Source organism: Grus americana, chromosome 8, assembly GCF_028858705.1.
Source record: "Grus americana isolate bGruAme1 chromosome 8, bGruAme1.mat, whole genome shotgun sequence".
Lineage (NCBI taxonomy): Eukaryota > Metazoa > Chordata > Aves > Gruiformes > Gruidae > Grus > Grus americana.
The window spans coordinates 15,983,235-16,005,010 of NC_072859.1; the positions used below are offsets into that span (position 1 = coordinate 15,983,235).

General features: G+C 38.8%; 1 protein-coding gene across 3 annotated transcripts in view; it reads left to right on the forward strand.

The window, feature by feature from the left end:
* DPYD (dihydropyrimidine dehydrogenase) overlaps positions 1-21,776 on the forward strand; it is a 360,787-nt gene that overhangs the window by 206,150 nt on the left and 132,861 nt on the right. For all 3 annotated transcript variants that reach the window (XM_054833661.1, XM_054833664.1, XM_054833663.1), the window contains exon 14: positions 14,801-14,965. In XM_054833661.1, coding sequence (XP_054689636.1) covers positions 14,801-14,965 — 165 coding nt within the window. The remainder of the gene's footprint in view (positions 1-14,800; positions 14,966-21,776) is intronic.

The window sequence follows — 21,776 nt, forward strand, 5'->3', positions numbered from 1 at the left end:
TGAAAAGATGCGTGGCATGAAGAGCTTATGTAATACCCGATTGGTTTCCCTCCTACAATAACTCTAGTTTCTGTGATTGCAGTTTAAGAATTTGTCAAAAAATCGTTGGTATTCTTGGGATACTGCACTTCAGTGTTTTGCATTGTAGTTTACAAAATACCGTTTCAATACCATGAGGATTCAAGTTTCAGCTGTGTCACAGTGTGCGCAAAATAGTCTTATCCTTGCTGTTCCTAGACGTGCAGCAGACACCTGCCCTGCTCTGTACTGGCTGCGCAGACCAATGTTAGCTGGGGGAAGGCTGTCTGAGATAAGCACAGGCATAAAAAACCGGATTCCTGCTGCCTCCTAAAGCAGAAACATGCAATCCATACCTGCCTATATCCTTTCTTGTTTTGCACATTAAGATAAGTGGGCATTGACGATACCGTATAGATTAATCTCCCTACCTGGGGATGCGGCTTTGGGCTGAGAAGAGATGATCAGTAATTCGTGGCTGTAGGGAGGACCGCCCGATGGCTGTGCTACGGAACTCTGCTTGGTCCTGATGCAAACTTGGGTTATCGCTCCCGGCGTGAGACTGCTGGTGTGATCTGGCACGTGTCGGCAGCAGGTATATCCTGGTCCTCAGTGAGGTTTGGCAGTGAGCTGTGCTTTAAACTCCACAGTTCTGTGGTAGGAAAAATGATGGGAAGACAGTCCCTATGTCCTATTTATCCCTAATCAAGGATTTCTTGTGGAGCAAAACCCCATATTTCTCCTTATACAACTTTGTGCGTGACTTTTTATGTTTAGCATCGGAAGGCTCTTGAATCCTTATCCCAGTTTTAAATCAATATTCCATTGGAATAAATGAAAAGCCTGCAGGCCAGGCTGCCCTCTCTAGCGGAGGACAGATTTATCCTTAATATTCCAGTTTTGAGCATGTATAAGCCTTTTGTAGGACACCTCAGCTGGCTCTGCCGTTAATAGTGCCAGAGATCTAACCACAGCCATCATATACTTTCTTACACCCCTGTGGCAGTAGCAGCGGGAACATTTACCACAGATTCCCCAAAAGAAACCCTAACTCAATTGTAGTCTCTAACAACCACCTTCCTATCGATTTCAAGGGGAATGGACTTCATGTCAACCCCATCTTACGCGTGCCTGCTAGATCCTCTGATGAACATATTTACTTAACTGACAGACCTGAGCGATGACTCCAACGAGTGCTGGGGTTTGGGACCTATTATACATTTAATGAGAAAGAACACGGCCAGCTCAGAATAATTTTGTTTCCTCAGTGGTAAACAGCAGAATCTTGCTAGGAATTTCCCTGGCTACTTTCAGTTCTTACAAGAATATTTTAATGAAATTTGCTTTTTTTTCCCTTTATTAAATTTGCGCTTTAGGTCCTACAGGGCTGATTTTTAAAAGCCAATAGAATGCATCATTTTTCCTGGGCATTAAAAAAAAAATCAATGGGCAATGATTAACCTACTGCTATGAGAACTTCAGGTGAACCTGGAGGAAAACCAGACTTGAGATTGGGGCCTGTGTGTCCGCCACATGCGGATGGGAATCAGAACACATGGCGTAAAAATTCTAGGTACTCTTTGGCACTTCTCTACATGGATTCCTGCCTGTCAGAGGCGTTAAAACATGTGCAAACACCGAATGTTTGTTTATTAAGAGCTCAGTCTGGAAAACTTGAATCAGCCCAGCGGGCTGGAAATCTCCGCTTTGAGGCTCTCGAGAGGAAAAAGTCATGTCTCTCTAGATTATGGAGCCTATGTGTGGTGTCTCTGGTGATGACTGATGGATGAACACACGGTGCTCTCCGAGACTGCGGGCAGGTCCAGGTGTGCCGGCTCTGCCCTTCCTGAGCGCAGCCCACCCCGGATCTGCGTTCCCAAAGAGCCTCCCCGGGGTTCATATGTGACGCCCCAAGTTCAGTCTCAGCGGTACTGCATCCTCTGCTAGCAGAGTTTATTCCGTGATTCAAGGGGTCAGGAAAATCCTGTTAGTCATTACAAAACTGGTAACTAAGTGAGGACGATAGTTTAATTTGGAGTGGAACATTTGAGATTCCTCGCAAGCTGATTCTTAGGAAAGTATTTTCAAAAGAGTTTTGACAATTATTTGGTTTTCGTTGTATAGTTTAAATCTATTCAGATACTGTTTCAGCTACTTTGACGTCTATGAAAATAAAATCTAACAGTTTGCATGCAATAGTCTTATGTGTGTCCCTATTCTGGTAGCCAATACAAAGAGGAAAATCCTAATTTTATTTCATGGATTTTAAAGTAGATGAGGCCTCTAGCAAAAATCAAAATCTATTTTAAAGATCCTCTCTAAAATTTAGTGCTGAATTAAAATTGGTATGAATCTCTTACAAGATGTTGAAGTGCTGAGTTAAAATTCACGGGGGCTGATATTTTCATGGTTTGTTTTTCCCCACAATTACGTTGTCCAGATCTATGTATGACCAGGCTCTGAGAATGGTAGGGGGCTCAGTCTTGTAATCCCTGCTCCTGCCAAAGACCCTTTGGCTTCAGTAGGACTTCTGCATAGGAAAGGATAAAAGGAGTAAGTTCAAAACAAAGTTAGCATTTAAAAACTCGGGTTATCAAAGTAGAAGCGTTATGGATAGGTTATCATTGGAATGTAAAACAAAATATTGCCCTAGATGCTGAAACCCTTCCGCCTTCCCTGTACCCCTTTATCTATGACTCGAAATTGTTTAGTGCCACCTGGAGAACTGATACTTTGAAAATTATAGTACTGGCTTTTTCAGTACCTTCCCAAATAGAATTGGTGTAATTTCCTTGAATTTCTCACCCCTAAATGTTAATTACACAAATGATAATCAATGTTTATAGTATTTAAGCATTCTTAATCCTAACAGAAAAAGAAAATGCTGCAGGTAGGTACAAAGACCTACCTCAATATTTACAATTAATCCCCAACGGAAAGTTTAAATACATGCTTCAAGGGAGTCCTGTGATCCTCCTCCTAATTACTTAATATAGCAATAAAAATACTTTGGATTATATATAAATTTAAATATAATTTTGCTGTTCTGTAACTTCCTGATGTTGATTCTTTGTGCAAGAATTTTTGCAACTCTTTAAATAGGATTGTAGTTAAGAGATTTTTCTTCTTGATTATTGAAGAAATCCTATTTTCCTCTCCTTAAAGGGAAGCATCTATTCTTCCCTCCTCCTAGGAGAACATAATAGTCTTGATTTACTTATAGCAATCTGGAGGAAAATATTTTAGTGATGATTCACAATTTACTAATGGAGTTTTACAAAACAGCCTCTAGGAACAGCTAGAAAAACATTGATTATATGGCTTCCCTATGAGAAAACTGTAATTAAAATTATGCCACAGATTCTATCAGGACATGTTAATATTTAATTAGGCAATAAGTGAGCTTGGTACAGGTGTCCAGAGTTGTTGACAGGAGCTTTGTAATCCATGTAGTATTGTCTCTTAAATAAATAGTTACCTCCTTGCTTTTTACAAGTGTGAAGTTACATGCTTAATTAGCAGACATTAGAATTCCCGGTTTTGTTTAATTTCTATGTCTATACATTGAGTGCAAAATCCTAGATGTTCTGGGCTTTAAGGAACTCATTTTCTCATTGTTTACTGTTTCTGTCAGGGATTTTGTTAGAATTATGAGACTACCTGCAATTCTCTCCCATCTTTTGTCTACGGGAGCTCATTCTGTGGCGTTGTGTGTCTTGGCTTTTAGTTCATCCCTTTAGGAACCCGCTGCTACTCATGTTGCCCCATGCCTTCTTACAGTATTTTGTTTAGCAATTAGAAAACAGTATTAGAGAAGAAAACCATTGTGTTGTCTCTAATGATGATGTTTGAAAAACTATGTTAATTTGGCCTCCTCTTAAAGTACAAGAAGAGAATCCATTTGTATTCTCCTTGTAAGCATAACTCCTTTAGTGACTCTCCCAAATTTGCTGCTGCAAACATGTTATGTAACTCTTCCTTCTCTTTCCTGGGTCTTCCCAATTTTTATTTTATTTTTTTTTTATTGGATCTTATCTATATTGGTTCCTGCCTGTTTTTCTTAGACTCATACTTTGCAAACTGCCTTTTCCTTCCCATAGCACCATTCCATAGCACTTCTTTAGAATGAAACCTTCAGAATGACTGCTCCTTTATTTGGTCAGTTAAGTACATTTTACAACAAGTTTTGATCACTGATTTTATGATGATATTTCATGACAGCTGAAAATGGACTAACATTTTTAGATGTCTGTAAAAGAATTAATATCTTAAGGCAAGCTAAGTTGTTATGATCTAAATCCACTGGAGTCCCAAGGGTAAGCATCATAGACTGGGCTAGTATATTTTAATTGTTATGCATTAATTTTCCACCTTTGCGAATGTACACAGATCCTTAGAAGCCATGCCACAGAAATTTCACTTTAGGATACAGATCAAAAGCTGCAGTCCATGTAGATACTTTATTTATCCATGTACTCCTATTTTATTCCATTTTGTTGCCCTCAAATCATTAGCATTGCAGCGTTTGCTTGCAGCAGAGTAATACAATCCAGTCTCATCATGTTGATCACTTGTGAGCATCTGCTCTGGATTATTATCCAGAAATGCCTTGTAAATATTTTAGAGAACATAAGTGAGTTACAGATACAGAGTTTAGGTTTTTTGATAAATCTCATCAGGTACTTCATCCAAGCTACACAAATAATGCTTTGTTGATGCAAAAATAGAATTTGTAGGAGACTAAAACTGAGGTTTTACACAGTTGCAAGACATTCTGTTATGACACAGCATTTTGTTTCACAGTAGATAGTCTTAAGCATCTCTCTTCATATAGTCTGAAGCAGTGATTGCCAAAATATCTGGTTTCTTAGCAGATCCCAGTACAGTCCATCTAGTACAATGAATAGCCTCAGGTGCATTCCTGGAGCTGAGGCTACTTCAAGTTCTGAAGATGGTGGGGGTTGTTGGTGTTTGCTTGTTGGTTGGTTGGTTGGTTTTTTTGTATTTTGAATTCTGTGCTTCAATTAAAATGGCAGGGTTGGCTATCCGCTGCTGACTTCTTCATCAGTGACTGTTTTTCATGGGGTTCTCTCCTGGGAGGTGCAGAGCACAGTCCAGAAAAATATGCTGCACTGTGAAAGCTCTGGTTGCTTATTTAAATGGAAAACTCTAAAGATCTTCAGACAAACCAACATTTGTGCCAAGGAGAAATTAGATTTTTGTTGTTGTTGTTAGAAATGGTATCATTTGTCTAAAAGTTGCGGATAGAAAATTTCTAAAAAGCTTGCTACCAGATTTTATTACTTTGTGTTTTCTGCCATGCTTTATTCTTATTTCTAATTTTCTTCATTAGCTGAAGAATATCTTTTCCTGTTCTCTTTTTTTTTTTTTTTTTTTTTTAAAAATTCTGCTACAGCTTGTGTGCTATTTGTTTCAAACATTGGGAGAGCTTACTCTTGGAGTAGAGGAATGATACTTGTTTCTAAAAAGCCACAACAAACAAAAAAACCCACTCCTCAACCAAAGCCTGAGAAATTTGCTGATCAGCTTCAGATTTCTTTCCCACAGAAGACTGGGATGTTTAAACATGATTTTCTGTTCTTGTGAACTCTCACTGAAAATGAATTAATGTTTTGAGACGATTAATGAACATTTTTCTCATCAACTCTTGATCGATTAGGTGGTTTACTCTATCAAAACTCTGAGATCCAAGAATCGTACACTGCAAAAACAGATCCGAAAGTGAATGTTCAAGTACAGGCACAACGTTCTCTCCAGAGCTGTATCAACTTTTCTCTTCTTCTATGAGTATAGTTTTTGACCACGATGCAGGCTGACAGCAGAAATTTAATCATGTCCTACTGCTTACACCTTTATCAGAAAACTGATAAAATGTGTGCTCATAGTGAACATTAGCAAGAAATTTTTCAAATGTCCTTCAGGGTTTTTTCCCTTTCTCTTCTCTCTCTCCCTCGCTTCCCTGTCTCTCCCAGAGAAACTGATATAAAGCTGATGAGAATTTGGATTTGCTTTGAAAGCGTCTTTTGTTCAAAGACTAATTTTAACCTTGTGATAAAGATTGCTTTTTGTATTCTGTTCAATGTGATATCTAGTAATTGTTTGTCAAGGCAAAGTGCTGTAGGACATAATACATTTTAAAAATGATCTTTTGTAATTACGGTACAAATGTCTTTACATTCTAATCTCTAGAAAACAAGCAAATATGTCAAAAATAAGAAAAAATATTAAATGTTGTTTTAATTTTAAAGCATTATGGCTTTGTATTATGAAAAGTTTTTTTTAAAAAGAAACTGCTGAAGCAAATGTAATTGTAAAGAAAGATCAAAACTTCATTTTCTTATAAAATATATAACTCAACTAGAAAATATATATTTGTACATTTGGCATAACCACTATAGTTGCTCTTCCAGTTTTTCGTACTTTTAGTCATAATTTGTATTGCATTTGTCTTGTATTGTAATCTCCTGATTTATTACTTTAGGGAGCTTTAGTTTACAAAATTAGAACTTCAAGTCAAACCATCATGTATGAATTAACAACAACTGGGGGACTGCTGCTGTTATTTTTTAAGAAGGGCAGCAGACCATTTTTACTTGATTTGCAATGGGGATGGGATTGTCCCAAGATTATTCCAAGGTAAAGAGAGTAAACAAACTTTTTTTTTAAGATTAGCTAAAGAGGTTGGGATTTTGCTGTCTTAATCATAAGTTATTGATAGTGATGGCCTACTGTCTGAAAATTGCATGAAGAAAGGTGATGTGCTGAGCAAGCACGAATGATAAAAGCTTGGGTAGAAATTAAGTTCAGTGTCTGTAAATTTGAAGTTTCTCATGCGTTCTCATGGTTAAAGCACTGAGACGGTACAGAAAAACATCCAATACGTGGTAACTAAACCTCTAACTTGTCATTTGTCGTTCACACAATGTGAGTGCTTCAGCAGTTTTCCTCCAAAATCCTGACGCATTGCTTTTTCCCTTCTGGGGCTGCAGTCTTCTGTGCTAACTTATTGATTTGGAAAGCTAGCTTACTTGCTGGAGCTGTGGTGTTAAATTGGTTTAATAAACACAAATGGGATAGTTTAATGTTGTAAAAACATTTATGAGGTAACGGTCTATTTTTTTTAAAATAGTTTGCATAACTCAGCTTATTCGGTCTAGAAATAGAGTAGAATATTAAGGGAGATTTACAAGCACTGTTTGTACTCTAGGCCTTTGGGATGTAAGATACGCACAGATTTGGGTACTTTCATCTGTGCAAACACGTGACAAACGGCCATCAAAAGACAGATAAGAATATTTTTTAATGTTTCCCTCAGCAGCATGCCAGATCTTGTACGTAAAAGCAGAAGAAGTGTAATTTATAAGTAACAGCAAGGATCTTTTTCAAGATCTGTTCTGTACTAGTGGAGAGATCGGAGCACTTATGGTTTAAATCGCCAATGTCAACAATCCTGGAAGGCTGAGAAAATAATAGATTTTAAAATTCAGTTCTTGTTTTGGTGAGAGAACTTGAAAAATAATTATTTTACATCATTTTATCATTATGTGCGATCTGTCTTCAAGAGAAAGCAAGCAATGAAGAGGAAAGAGAGGGTTAGGTCTAGACTTCATTCATAAAAGCAATGAAAAAAGGAGGTATCTTTATGGTACTAAATTTCTCACATCTGGTGGTGGAGAGATTAGAGCAGTTTCTGCATGGGGGATGTTCTGAGATAAGTTGTTCTGTCACGGTGGTTTCAGTTTTTAAAAAATGCTTCTGTATTCACTGCGGGAATGAGGAGGAGAGAGTAAGGAAGTGACTTTGCTGAGGTTTTGTACTCGTATGGGAAGAATAAAGTTTGGCCTATTCCCTCACTAAAATCAAATGCTAACTACATTCAGCAGGCGGCATTGTGTGCAACAGAACAGTGGCTTGTGCACTGGAAGGTGCCAGTGGCTACATCAACCCTCCTCGGGCAGAAATCGTGAGCAGATTTTCCTGCCTTGTTCCATGAGGCAGTAAGTCTCGCTAGATGCTGTAAAAATCCTACTCTAGCAGATAAGGTCTTCATGGAAATTAACTGTTAATCTGCATGGTTGTACCTGATGGAATGGTTTTGTGTTTGTAGAGGTCCTTGCTGTGGATTTAGCTTCCTGTTAAAAGGAGCTTGAGAAGCTCAGCTGGAAATGATTCTGAGCTTAGGGAAATTCAGGAGAGCTACTCAGTGCTTCAGTCCTCGGAAGAGGAACCCTACGGAGGTGACACATGTCTCAGCTCTGATGGAGGAGAGAAGGTGAGGAACAACTCGGAAGGGATGTATTGGAACGAACGGCGCTGTGTGAAGCGGTATTGTTGCTTCAGGTTTCACTTGCCTTTTGTGGATGGTTAAAACTCCAGAAGGGGTGATACTAGACACAGTCTGGCTAGACAGCTGAGTCACAGAAGAGGCAAATCATCACAAGACCTTGAGTGAGAGTTGGCAGGGAATTACGAGGACATAAGTCTGTGATGCCATTTGTATCTATGAGGGTGTGCAAACAGCAGTGAGCCAGATTTCCAGAATGCTCTAACTACTGCAGTATTAGGCAGAAAAGGGTGACATCTCCTTCTCCTCCATATATCTACATAGGTGAAAGTGTACATCAAGTGCTACTGTAATTAGCGGGAACTGTAGGGAAAACCGAATGTTAATGTTGGGGGGCTGATTAGAGCATTTAGAAAATAAGCTCTAAAAGCATTTCCCACATGCTGGATTTTGAAATCTTTACAGCCTTTTCCAATACGTCTTTGAAAATCTGAGGAAAAGGCGTGTATCACAATTTGCTTGAACACCTGCATTTTTCAGCCACTGTGTTTTGTTGTTCAAGTAAAGAAGATGGTGTAATGAATACAGTAAAGTAGAAACTTACATTTGGGCTTTTTTTTACATGGCAGTTTCCTGTCTACTAACTAAGTATGCTTGACTAAAATTACCTTAATAAGGTATTTATTTAGATCCCTTCTTCACAAAGAGGCCAGTGCGGCTGTCTCGGCGTTCGTATTGGCATTTAGTGAGTAGTAACCCCGGGAATGTACAGTTGCATACTCCACTTGGCAAGTATAATGCCCTCCTTCCCTAGAAGAATGAAAGGTCAAATAAATTAACTTTGTAAAAAGTAGTAATCTGCTCACTGTGTTAAATCTTTTTCTCATATTAATGAAAAGAAACTGACAAAGGTCACTAATTCCGATCTGCTTTCATAAGTTAAAGATGAGAAAAGCTTAATTTGAAGTATGCGGTGACTTTCATTGATTTTGGGGGCCAGTACTGCAAGGCAAGTTCTTGGTTTCTCATAGAAGGTGCTCAGAGTGAAGAAAACACCTTAACGCTTGTATAGCATGATTAAATGTATTTTTAAAATCCAAAAATCTTATTTGAAACCTTAATTGTGCTGCAGATATTTACATTGCGGAACACCTGTACTTTCAGGAGTGAATACTTGTACAACAGGTTAATGTATTAATTACAGGTACAGGTAATTAATTTTCTTTCCATATCGCAAATATAAATGCCTATGTATTCTCTTAAGCAACTGATTATTTCAAGTGTTCATTAAAATACCATTAGCCATAATATTTTGGGAAAAATGAGTAAAAAAGAATGCTTCAAGCTCTGCAAATCAATAGAAACGCATCAGAGCTTTGATATGAAAAATCATATAGATTTATCCTTTTGGTTTTTTTATTATATTTGCCTAATATAACTACATTAATTGCAAAGGCATGAGGCTGTGGTATACTTTTTGGGGAGACCGTTTTTATATATTCCTGCAACTGACCTCTTTACACAACATTTTTCTCCTTTTTTTCTTTTTTCTTTTTTTTTTTTAGTGTCTAGGAGACATGATTATGAAATAAAAATGTGAACCCAGTTAATGAAGAGCTGCCTTCTTGATTCCCTTAAAACAATAACTCAGAGAGAGGTGAATGGCTTGATTAATTTTTACGGGTCATTAACTTCCACGCCTACAGATGACAACGTTAATATTCACAACGTGAATTATTTCCCTGCTGATTAGTTTAGGAGAAACACACAATGAATGTGCTTATCGCATGATCTAACACTGTCCTGGACACCCCTTTGGGTCCCTTAAAATTCGAAATGTCCCTGCTGCCCAAATGTAAAGGTGTCTCTCTCTCAGCTTAAACAGCATGGTTGTGTTTTTACAATACAAAAATCTCTGACAATTATTAACTGCAAACGTGGACGGTGTGAAGCAAAACAACTTTTAGAGTGAACGGTAAGGTATGGGCTGATGAATTGATTTGCACCTTTATTTAAATTTAACTGGCTAAAAAGTGCTGAGAGTTTGGGCTTTATCTTGAAGATGTTGTCTCAAACCTCCCAGCCCATTAAAGATAAGTAGTTTAGAATTCAATGATCTGATTGCAGAGTTCAGAGATTATTAGAGCGAATGGGGCCTGATCAATGCCTTGGGTCTTTTTTTTTTTTTCTTCTAGTGTGTTAATTAATCAACAAGAACAGAAATATATGTGTAATGCAAATTAACTCAGTCTCAAGTTACCAGAATACCAGAATTGTTCATAAGCAGAAAAGGGGAATCCAAGAGCAGCAGATATTGGTGCTTTTATCTGTGTAGCACAACTGTCGTAGGTGATGTCCTGAGCTGGATATATTTGAGGGACTGCTGTTATTGTTTCTGCTGCGCTCTCCTGGGGAAAAGAATCAGCTTTTGAGGCAAAAGAAGAAATTCAGTAACTGAAATATTAATGATTCACAGTTGGCCCTTGATTCCATTTGTTGTCACTGTTTCTCTTTCTTTGCATTAACTCCCCCAAACCAGGTTGTTTTGCTGTAATCTAATAGCGAATATAGTTTCCCTAATCCCCAAGTCTACATTAATTTGCAAGATTTCCGCACGATAATTTTCTATGGACTATTCTGTTTACCTTTGCCAATGATTTTTTTAAGTCATTTTTTCCATAACTTGTCTTTTAGTGTGGTCAGATACAAGCTTTTTTCTCCCCTAGTTGCTCTTTATTAAAAGTCTTCTATCCTTGGTCTTCAGAGTAGATGAAAGCTTTGTGCTGTTTTTCCCAAGGACTGTTTATTGCTTCCATCGCATGGGGAGGTTAGATACTTGATTCATTTTGGAGTTTGAAGACATTCTCCTATTCCTGTATGCGGACCTATACTTTCAACTGTGTGTGGGGACCAGACCAACTCATCGGTCAGGTCATCTCTCTGTAGCAGTCAGCTTTTTTTAAATCAAAAAAGTTTTTTGGTTCAAAGCTTGAAGTGCTTCCTGTCAGGCTGCTTGCTCCAGTTCCATTTTGGCTTTTTATGCACACAACAATTTTTATTGTCAATAAAAGGGTTGTGTGCACGGTTGGGATAAAAGGAAAAGCTGGGGATTCAGAAAAGAAAAGGAATGATGAGTGCCAGCATTTGACCAGACAATTCCCACAAACAGGGAAGGTCAGTATTCGATTGAAACACCAGAAGATGGTCTGTCACAAATCCCGTGGGCTGGAGCACTATGCCTCTCTCAGCTGCTCTGACCTTACCTGCTGCTTGGAGACAGCAGTAACAGTTGGCCAGCCACCAGAATTGCCCATCTGGGTGAAGGAACCTGCAATACGATGTAAAATTCACTCCTAAGACAGAAGGACGTGAAGTTGGCTAAGCCCAGCCAATAGATCCTTTGTCTACCCCTCTCCCTGTTCAGCTTTTGTAGATGTGGCAGGAGACTGAAGAGGAGGATGATGGTAAGGCAAGTTCTGTGTAGGTATTTCACACTCATCTCAAAGAGACAATTTTCGTTTCTGTCACTTGTGTGATTTTTTTCTGTATGTACATAGACAGATTCCTTGAATCATCACATGAGTTATAAATTCCATTTTGTTTCCATGAACTGAGAGTCTCCTTGTGTCTGGGGCTGTCATGTGCTAACAAGAGACAGGAGAGGTGCCAGCGTGTCAGTCATTACAGGCTCTCTCCATCTAGCTTACTCTGAGCTAGAAGAGGCAAACAAGGAATGGGATATTAAATAAGGACAGCGTATCCCTCTTGGGAGGAACCAAGAGAAAGCAGCCAGGTGGTAATGTTTGGATTTCAAAGCTGGGAAGGATTTTTGGAAGCAGAAGCAGCTTGGTCAGGAAGGATAAAGTGATGCACGGACACAGCGGAGTGGTCCTGTGACACAGAGGCAGTAGGGAGGCAGTGGAAGCTGCCATCCGAAGGAGCAGCTGTCTGCTGGCGGGGGGCAGGAGGGGAAGGTCCCTGAGCACCAAAGGGGACCTCACAAAATCTCAAGGAAAATTCAAGAGTGAGGAAATGTAGGCAGAGAGATGTACGTGTGTTTACTGTTTCATGTGGCTCTGTATATCTCTTGTGGTCGTGAAAGTGAAGAGTGGCTCCTTTTGAGAGTGTTGGCAAAGTCTGTGCCTTACCTGATTCAACGTCGTGGCGTCCTGGAGACATAAATTGTCACTCATATTGGCTATGGCTGAGCTCTGGGAAAGAGTGAGTTGAAGCTGCGGGGCTTTGGCAGCGGTCGCAGGGTCTAAACAGGGGTCTCTGTTCTTAGAAGAGAGAATAGATTGTCTGGAGACCCAAAGCAGATACAAAAACTTGAGAGTGTTTTTGTATGGAAGCAGACTGAGGTTTTGCGAGTATCTCGCAGAAGGTATGATCTAGGCAGTAATGTCTCTGTCTTTCAATTCTTACCTGTAGTAAAATGAGATTCTGGAAGAACAACAAAACACACTCATAGTAAGATAACAAACAGTACTGTAGGTGGCTCCAAGCGTTGCCTGGCATACACACGTCCACAAAATGGAAATCATACCACGTGTGTCTTACCATAATTTGCACTGAACCCAAAAATAATAATTCCTAACAACAGACAGGCTGTTAGCTCAGGCTAAGTGCCGTACTACTGCAGCTACGTAGCTTCTGGCTGCTTTGGAGCTTGGGAGAAGGAAGTTCATGGTCACTTGCAGCATGGTCCAAGTAACCCATATCTGTTGGCAAGTGACCATGCGCACCCTGTGCTTGCAGAAGCAAGGTCAGATTGCCAGCATCGAAGTCACTGACTTTGCATGTTTTCTCATGCCAGATGAGGTGATAGCACTGGCGTGTGTGTATGAATAGCTTTCTGGGGTGAAGTCAAAGCACAAGCTCCTCTGAGGCAATTTAAAAGGAGTGAAATGCTGAAGAAGATAATATGGAGCAAACTGATGTAAATAGTTCTTCTGCATAAACTGCAATTTTTGTAATTTATTTCAGGAGTGAGGGGAGTGTACTTTGCTGTTTGCTTTTTGTTTGCATAAATTCAGAAATGTTCTGAATTATTTTTTTCTGAAAATATAATTTAACTGTTAAGAGGGAGGTAAAGCTTTTGTGATAAAGGGAAATATTACAGTAGGAAAATTAGGGATTATTGCGATGTCCATGTTCCAGACTTACGCCTGAAAATAGATGACCTGAGGAGATTACTTTGTACGATTTCTACATATGTAAATGGCCATGTAATTATCTATCAGTATAAAGTATTAGTGTGTATTTACTGTATAATAATTAATTCAACTTTATAAGCAGATGAAGATTTTCCCAAATTTACATACAATGTGAAGAAAAGTCCCTTTATCCTCTGTAACTGCAGCATTTGGCAGATTCAGGAATAAATAATCTTTTGTGGCAAGGGTATGCCTTATCAAACATATGCAGATCAGTGCTAATTAATGCTAATTAAGGTTTCCTGTCTATCTAGTTGGAAAAACGTCCAAATGTTATGAAATCCAGTTAGTATGCCTATTACCCTAATTGTTTTATATGGGATGGTTCTTAATTAAAATATGTAAATTGACCTTAATTGCTATATACTAATGGAGGTTCATGTTATCTCACTAAAAATGACAAGATGGTGAGGAGGGGTACTTAAACAAATAATTCTGATACGTTTGTAAATAAATGACCTTTACTCAAAATTATTTTTAATTGGAAATTGGCAAAAGGAACATTTTGCCATCTATGTTTCTCTTTAGTTTTAAACAATGTCAGAATTTACAGTTCTCTGTTAATATAGATACGGTGACATTGCAGCTTAATTAAGACTCCTAAACAAGTCAACATTTTGGGTGTTTACCGTGTGTTTCAAAATTGTTTGCTAACCTCATGCTGACCTTCAGAAATGTCGTGCTTTGCAATATTGATCTTAGTTTTCACTATTTTTGGTTTTATTTTTTGATTTTGGTCTCTTAGTCATCTCATTTGATTTGTGAAGCGTGGTACGCTGGTATACTTTTGGACCTGTGGCCCTGACTTTCCATCGGAGAGGCTGGTGGGCAGCACCTCTTTGCACTTCACCCGTCAGTGTAGGACATGGACTTTGATCTTCTTTGGGCAGGATAGCTCACGTGTATGCTCTCACGCGGCTGAGGCATACGCAGGGTTTCACACAAGGTCTTGCACGCCCTCTCCCCAACGCAGAAGCGTTCTCTAAATGATGTTTTGTATCGCAGTCCCATATTGGCATTTTCCTGGTAGTTATCATACTATTTCACGCACAGAGCAAACATTTTTCTTCTCTGATGCAGAGAATCTAATCAGAGAATCTGCTAATTTAAAGAACTGGCCTATAATTGTAGGTTTTACTCATAATATCAATACATTTTAAAAACACCTGATATGTTTAAGTTTGTATTATGTCACGGACATCATTGATATATGTACGCTTCACTTTGCAAAACCAATCTGAAAGCTGTCACTGTTTTGCAGGATATTGTGACCAATGTTTCTCCAAGGATTGTGCGTGGAATTACTTCAGGTCCTGTGTACGGCCCAGGCCAAGGCTCTTTCCTGAACATTGAGCTGATCAGCGAGAAAACGGCAGCGTATTGGTGTAAAAGTATCGCTGAACTGAAGGCTGACTTTCCAAACCACGTAAGTACCACTCACTCATAAAGATGCAACATACCTGTTGACAATCTTCAGTTTATAGATCTGTGAAAAGTCACCTATTTAATATTTATTAAATAGAATGCTGATTGCTTTATTGACATATGAGTATGTTATTAAAAACCAGAAAAGCCCACCCAATCCAAATAATCTTTATGACAGAAAATTCTGTGAAATGACTGTTACACAAGGAGAGAAAAGTCACGATTTTTTTAGTTAGACTGATGTTTACATTCAACCAGATAATATCAAGGGAAAGAGTTGATCCCAATGTAGATGCTTGTCAGTTCTTCTGTGAATAATTTTGTATTTAAGATCATATTTAGAGGTACCTTATAATTTTCATTGTGAATTGAATTTGATTATAAAAGGAATCTTTGTTCTTTTCATTCTTAATCCAAATGTGAAAGATAATTCTAACCTCTAATATTTTTATAAGCAATTGGCTGCTTCAGGAGAAAAAAAAACAATACTGACAAAGTTAACTTCACTACGAGGATAGAGTTTTGTTATAGCCTTCTTGGCTATGGGGAATATCTGTCTAGAAGGTAATAATCAAAGTTGGGAGCAATGACACCAGCTAGCTGGCATAAATGATTTTCAGCCACTGTTCTAGTGAATAAGAACAATGAGGTAGAAAGTAAAATTCACCTCAATCATTATCTCAAATGGATAGAGCTAGAAATCCCAGAGCCTACGTATCTTCTGTCTTGAAGTTATTACCTCTATGGTTCAGCTATGAACAAAATAAGTGAATGTTCCTGAATATATTATGGCATGAAGACAATCAGCTGGGTTTTTTCTTAGTTTTTCTTATTCCTGGAGTTTAAATGTACGCAATCAACAAGTATAAAAATGTTTAAACACATTGTATTTATAGCAAAAGTGCTACATGTTTAATATCCTGCTTCACTATGGGTGGACTGTGTGTTTCTTTGGTGAGGTTCATTTCACTTTATTTACTGTGACTGGACTTCATAACAGTGAAAGTGTGACCTGAAAGATAATATTGTAATTCTCTGATTTTGATTTTAACATCCCTTGTTGAAGTCCTGGAAATTGCACGCGGGCAGACTGTTGGCCATTTCTGCTGTCGGAATGGTCTCCCATTGCAGTCTTCACCAAAAATGTATTGCAGCATTTTGTGTTTGAGACCAAACCACGCTCTTCTGTGAGGAAAAGCACTAGCAACAATTTCAAAAGGAAAATTTGAATTTTCTGATACCTAGCCTCTTGTGTGGGATGAAGAAGTCCCACTCTTCTGTAGTTCCCGGGGTGAGTATCTTCTGATCATCCCTCACTTATGTGAGTTATTACTTTGAGGTTGTGAATTCAGCTCCTGCCCGTTGGCTGTGGCTGCTGCTGTGGCATCGGTGAGGTTGGTAACGCCTGTGTGGGCACGGGGAAGCGGAACCCAGCACTAGACCCTGGCTTTGCTCACCAGGATTTTTAAAACATGCCCGTGAACTCATCTGGGAACTGTCACAAGTATAATGGTAAATTTGTTGCTAACTGAAAACAGACTTTTGTTCACTGACTAGAAATCTCTTGGTGCTTATTTTGAAAATATTCTCTATAATTAGAGCTTGCAGAATTTACACACACACACAATTCCTGTTCACTCCTCTAGAAAGGCTTTTAAACTTGATGTCTTTGGGGGGTGTTTATTAAAACCAAAAAGAGTTTCTGAGAACTGTTTGGGTGAACTTAATTAGCAAGCAATGAATGACGTTTTCTGCTCAAATGAAAGCCAAACAGAGATGAGGACACAAGTGATTACAGTGAAAAAAACCACCTTACCTTGCTATGGTAATTATTAAAAACAAATCAAAATTTATACATAATTGCTTTTGCTATGTAATACGAGTAATTTACGGTAAGATTTACCTTACAGATGTAAAGGATATGAGCAAAATAGCTACCTCACTAGAAGATGATCCCACAACAGCATCCTACCTCGTGCCTTTAGGAAGAAACGAACCACAATGCAATAACAGCGGTTAAACTCCCCCAACAAAGCCTAGGATTTGAACTAAATTTTGCAAGAGGTTGTGCAACAGAGGACCACCAGGCAGAGCTCAGTGGATAATGTCACGTAACAGTGACATGTTGCCTCTACAGATCAGGGACTAGCATCTCCCTTGTGCAGTCTTCACCCCTGTAGTGGGTGGCCTCGTTCTTTGGCTCTTCTGACTCCCGATTCTTGCTTGTAGCTTGCAATTGTCTCTGACTGGCAGTCTTTCCCAGTCTTCTCTTCTGTTAACTTCTCCTTTCAACCCTGCATCCACTTCAAGTGGACTAGGGCAAAAGCTGCCACCTGCAGAAACCTGCTTCAATGCCACCAATAGTGAATTAAGAGAAGAGAAAGCAGAACAAAAAAGTATCTGAATTTTGTATGTTTGATGTTTGCATCAAAAGCGTTGCTGTTTCAGTTTGGGATTTTTTTTTTTTTTAAATTGAGTTTATTTAATATCACTATTATTGTTTTTTTCAGAAAACACACACACACAGAAAGAAATTAGATGGTATGCACAGTACTGGCCCAAGATGACCTTTTTATTTATTTATTTATTTATTTATTTTTAACATCAGCTGCTTCTCTGTTAAAATGGTTTGCAGTTAAAAATGGGATTGTTTTCCTTCTGGTACTTCAGTCATCTCACTACGGTATTACTTCAGCAACTTAGCTGAGACTATTTAAAACATGGTATTATTCAGCATTGGTTATTGTTAAATTTTCAAAGGATGCAGTTTTAAAAACACTGTGTCCACCGCTTTCCTATCTACCAAGAAAACAACCTTTCAGAGAGCTGTGAAAGTGAGAAGAAGATTGGTCTGTTTGTATTTGTCATCTTCTCTTTACTGTCCCAGATACTGTAGTTTTACTTATTTATATTGGCCTGCCTTTGTGATATCCAAACATCTTCCTTACATGGTTAACTAAGGGGAATTTGATTAGGGTCTATTCAGTATTTATATTTTTCTGTCTTGTGGCCACACATAGCATCTGATAGCACAGGATTTATCATTCTGTGCAATTATTAACCAGGGCAAAATGGATTTTTTTTTTGTTCCTTAGTAGAAGAGACTGAGAACTTGACAGTGAGAAAAGACGGAACAATTATTTTGTTAATTTCATAGTCTTAAATATAATATTAAAATATCCCTTCTGAATTAGCATAAAGCTGACACCTTATTCGCAAATTTTGCATCCCTACTCCCCCAAAAAAAGTTGTTTGTAAAGTGCTATATTAATCTAAGACTCAAGAAAAAAGTGAAAGAAAAATATCAACTATCAGAATTTTCAGACTGAAATGTAATTACTGCTTGTTTGAGAGGAATGACTGCTGAAACCGTAATCATGGTCTGGTAGTCGGTTCTCTTTACTCCCTGCTAGAGAGAGACATTTTGGGCCAAAGCAAATAAAAGCTGTTCCCGTGTGATACAAACATTATCTCAACATCATAATGAGAAACAGGGAAACTCTCCTTTTCTAAGGCTTGCTTAGACTGGTTTGAAATGGCAGCGGGGAGATTTGGAAGTGGGAGGCAATGAGTGGCTGGGTGGGGGCTTAGCTGCTGACTGGCATCAACCCACCACAGATGGAAAATGCATAAAGTTGTCAGTTTGTGTTAAAAAAACTGGACTATATTTTGGAGATGCAATATTTGAAGTGCTTTAGATAGTGGGGCAAAAGAGTTAACGCTAATGCTGCAACATGTCCTACTTCCATATTTTATTTACCAAGGACATATCTGATTATGTGGTGTATTGGTGTACTTTCCAGCCACAATGTGACTGAAAAAATGGCAGTTTATGGAATATTCAAGAAATTAGTTTACTTAAGAAATAGGAATTTGGCCAAGTAGAACTCACCTAATGAAGTGATCAGGAATGAAAACTGCAGGAAAGAAAATATTTCACTTTAGCAAAAGTCTACAAACTTTAATCAGTAGAAAGTCGCTGAGAAAGTTGAAAAGAAAATTATAAAACCTTGCAAGAGAACTTAGTGCTGGAATTTTATATTCAGATATTTGACATTAGCTACAATATGGCCACTATCTGTGCTGGGAACTGTGAATACTGGTGGTGGTGGTACATCTTTGCGTGCCAATAAAACAAGGAGCTGTGTGCACTGTGGAGCTGGCAGTCGTGAGAATCATTTTTGGTGATTGCGAGGGAACGGGATATATTGGTGGTAACACTTGTTTCATCAGAAAAAGCATACAAACTCTTGCAGTTCCTCATCAAAACCTTTTGCTTACCATAGTTCAGCATTCTCAGTTGGTGAGTCACCTACTTACACAGATGTCTATTCTTCCAGTCTCATGTCTATATATTTTACACTACCTAGTACCTATATTTTACACTGCCTAACCTCTTTAGCATCTGCACTGGGGAGAACAAGCTTGAGAAGAGCAAGATTTGGAAGTGGTAAAACACTTCTCTACAGAAAAATGCAAACAGAGGGTTCAGTAAGGTGGTGATGGACACAATTGCCAGCTAGTCTTTCTCCACCTTCCCCAAACTGTAATTGGTGCCCTGTAGATGACAAAAGAGTAAGCAAATTAATGAAAAACCTTAATATGCAAGTTAGTTGGGGTCTGAGCATATGCAGGAGGTCACAGCAGTACAGATAAAGGGCTTTGAAAGGACACTTAATGAAACAAAATAGATTGCAGGGGAAATGCCACTCCCTATAGGACTGAGAGAAGTCCATCACAAACAAGCAAATGTCTGAGAAATTTGTGCTGCGAGGAGGAACTGGGATCTTGGAAGACGATGCCAAATTGAGTATTTTTCAATATTGCTATATTAGTATACTGAAGTCTTAAAAGTAACTTTTTGGCCTCCTAACTGAACACAAATGAGTCTGGGCTGCTGTATGACTCTAAGGAACGTACACAGGATACCAGATTGTCAGCTGTGACGCTGACTCTGTGATTCGGATATCAGTGTCGTGATGTGTTGAATTGAGAAACCTCTTCTGCTAGAAACATTAAGTACTTCTGGACCCCAAAACTAAGCTGAAAACTCTTGTCGTCGTAGTGTTTGTTCTGCTGCTTGCAGAATGCTGCTGACAGTCTCTCTGACAGTTACTCAGCAGACAGCAGCTTTTCAAGGATGAAACTGTTAAAGATATATTTTTGTTCAACATTTTGTTCAGAGTGTCCCAGGAACACCTGTCAGGAGTAGCCGTGCTAGAGAGCACGCGAGAACAGATCACTGGACCCCAGGCTGATAACTGACTTCTTTGTAGCATTGGTTTTTGGTGGTTTTTTATGGTTTTAAATCTCCTGGAATGGTATAATTAGTTTCTTATATTATCCTTTTTTTTTCCACCATAGAGGTATGAAATAGGGCAGCCAGTTTGGTTTGGTTTTGGTGTTCGGGGTTGTTTTTGGTTTGGGTTTTGTTGGGTTTTTTTTTTCAATTTAGGTAACAAAAGCAGATTTGTTTTAATTCTACTCTGTGAGGACAGAAATGAGGGGTTACAGAGCAAGAAAAATACAATTGAACAGGCATAGGGGAGTGCATCGCTCCTGTGAATAACTTTTGGTGTAGAAAAATGCCATGTTCAAAAAGATTTCCTGAAGTTATAAGATGAATAGAAACAGACTTGCAACAGGATTGTAGTTATTTGGATAGTTTACATGGAGAGGTTTGATTAGCTTGCCAAAGTGATCCCTGAAGTGGGGTCCTACCTATCAGGCTCATGTGTAAGACCAGCTCTGGTTTTAATAGCAGGTTTCCTTTAAAGACCGTGAACAGCTTTTGTATATTTATAGAAACCTTTTCCCTCTCTAATTCTGCAATAATAGTAAACCTTGTAATCTGGTTACTGAGAGGAATTGACCAGAATTTCTAAAATTGCTGTAGATCTCCTTTGAGACTTAAAATTAAGGAACATTAGATGGGAAAAAAAAATTTAGATATAGAGGAATCGTAGACTTCAGAGCTTTACTGTGAGGAGAAGGTCAAAGTTGGCTTTCTTACTAGATGTGTTAGGAATAATTTGTGTATTTTTGCAGGCATTATAACAGCTTTTACTTTTGATGAGTGTTCAGTGGTCTGTGGGATATTGTGTAGAGTACATAGTATTTACATTTTGAGATACCAGTCACTGACTTGACTCATGTTATAAAGGTAATAGTCTGTTTTACCATTTGGGTTTCAAATTTGAAATACTTGGGAATTTGGAATAGCATTTGTAATACAGGGGATTAGGTGAGGTGATAGGCAGAACCTTCACCTTCATCTTTGCAGGAGTCACGTTCAGAAGAAGTGAAGATCGAATTGTCAGCCAGCCACTCTCCATAAACACCTGCTCTTCCTAGGGCTGATACAGATAGCTTCGTCTTTCCATCACAAAGAAATGATACTTTGTACTCCAAATACCTACCAAGGCGTGCATCCACATGAGAAGTCACAGACGACTTGACAACCTACAAACTTGGAAGAAGAGATTTCTAAGCAACCAGATGGGGCTGTGCCCGTGTGGACCTCTCTTGGTACCAGCAGCACCCAGCGTATTGTGGCCCTCAGTGGGGAGGGTGCAGGCCACATGTCCTCAGGCCTACCGGAGGGCCCGTGCTGGAAGCCCAGATGCTTTTCCATGTGAACTGAAAAGGACGGAGCACAAGGGGAGGGAGCCACAAGCTGGGCTGCCTGGAAGCTTGCACACTGCGTGTCACGGAAGTGCCCAGCAGTGCAGGATAGCTACCTGCGTTCCTTTATCTGAATTTCAGATCCACAAATCACATTAAAAAACTCCAGAAGTTGTTATTGCTGCAGC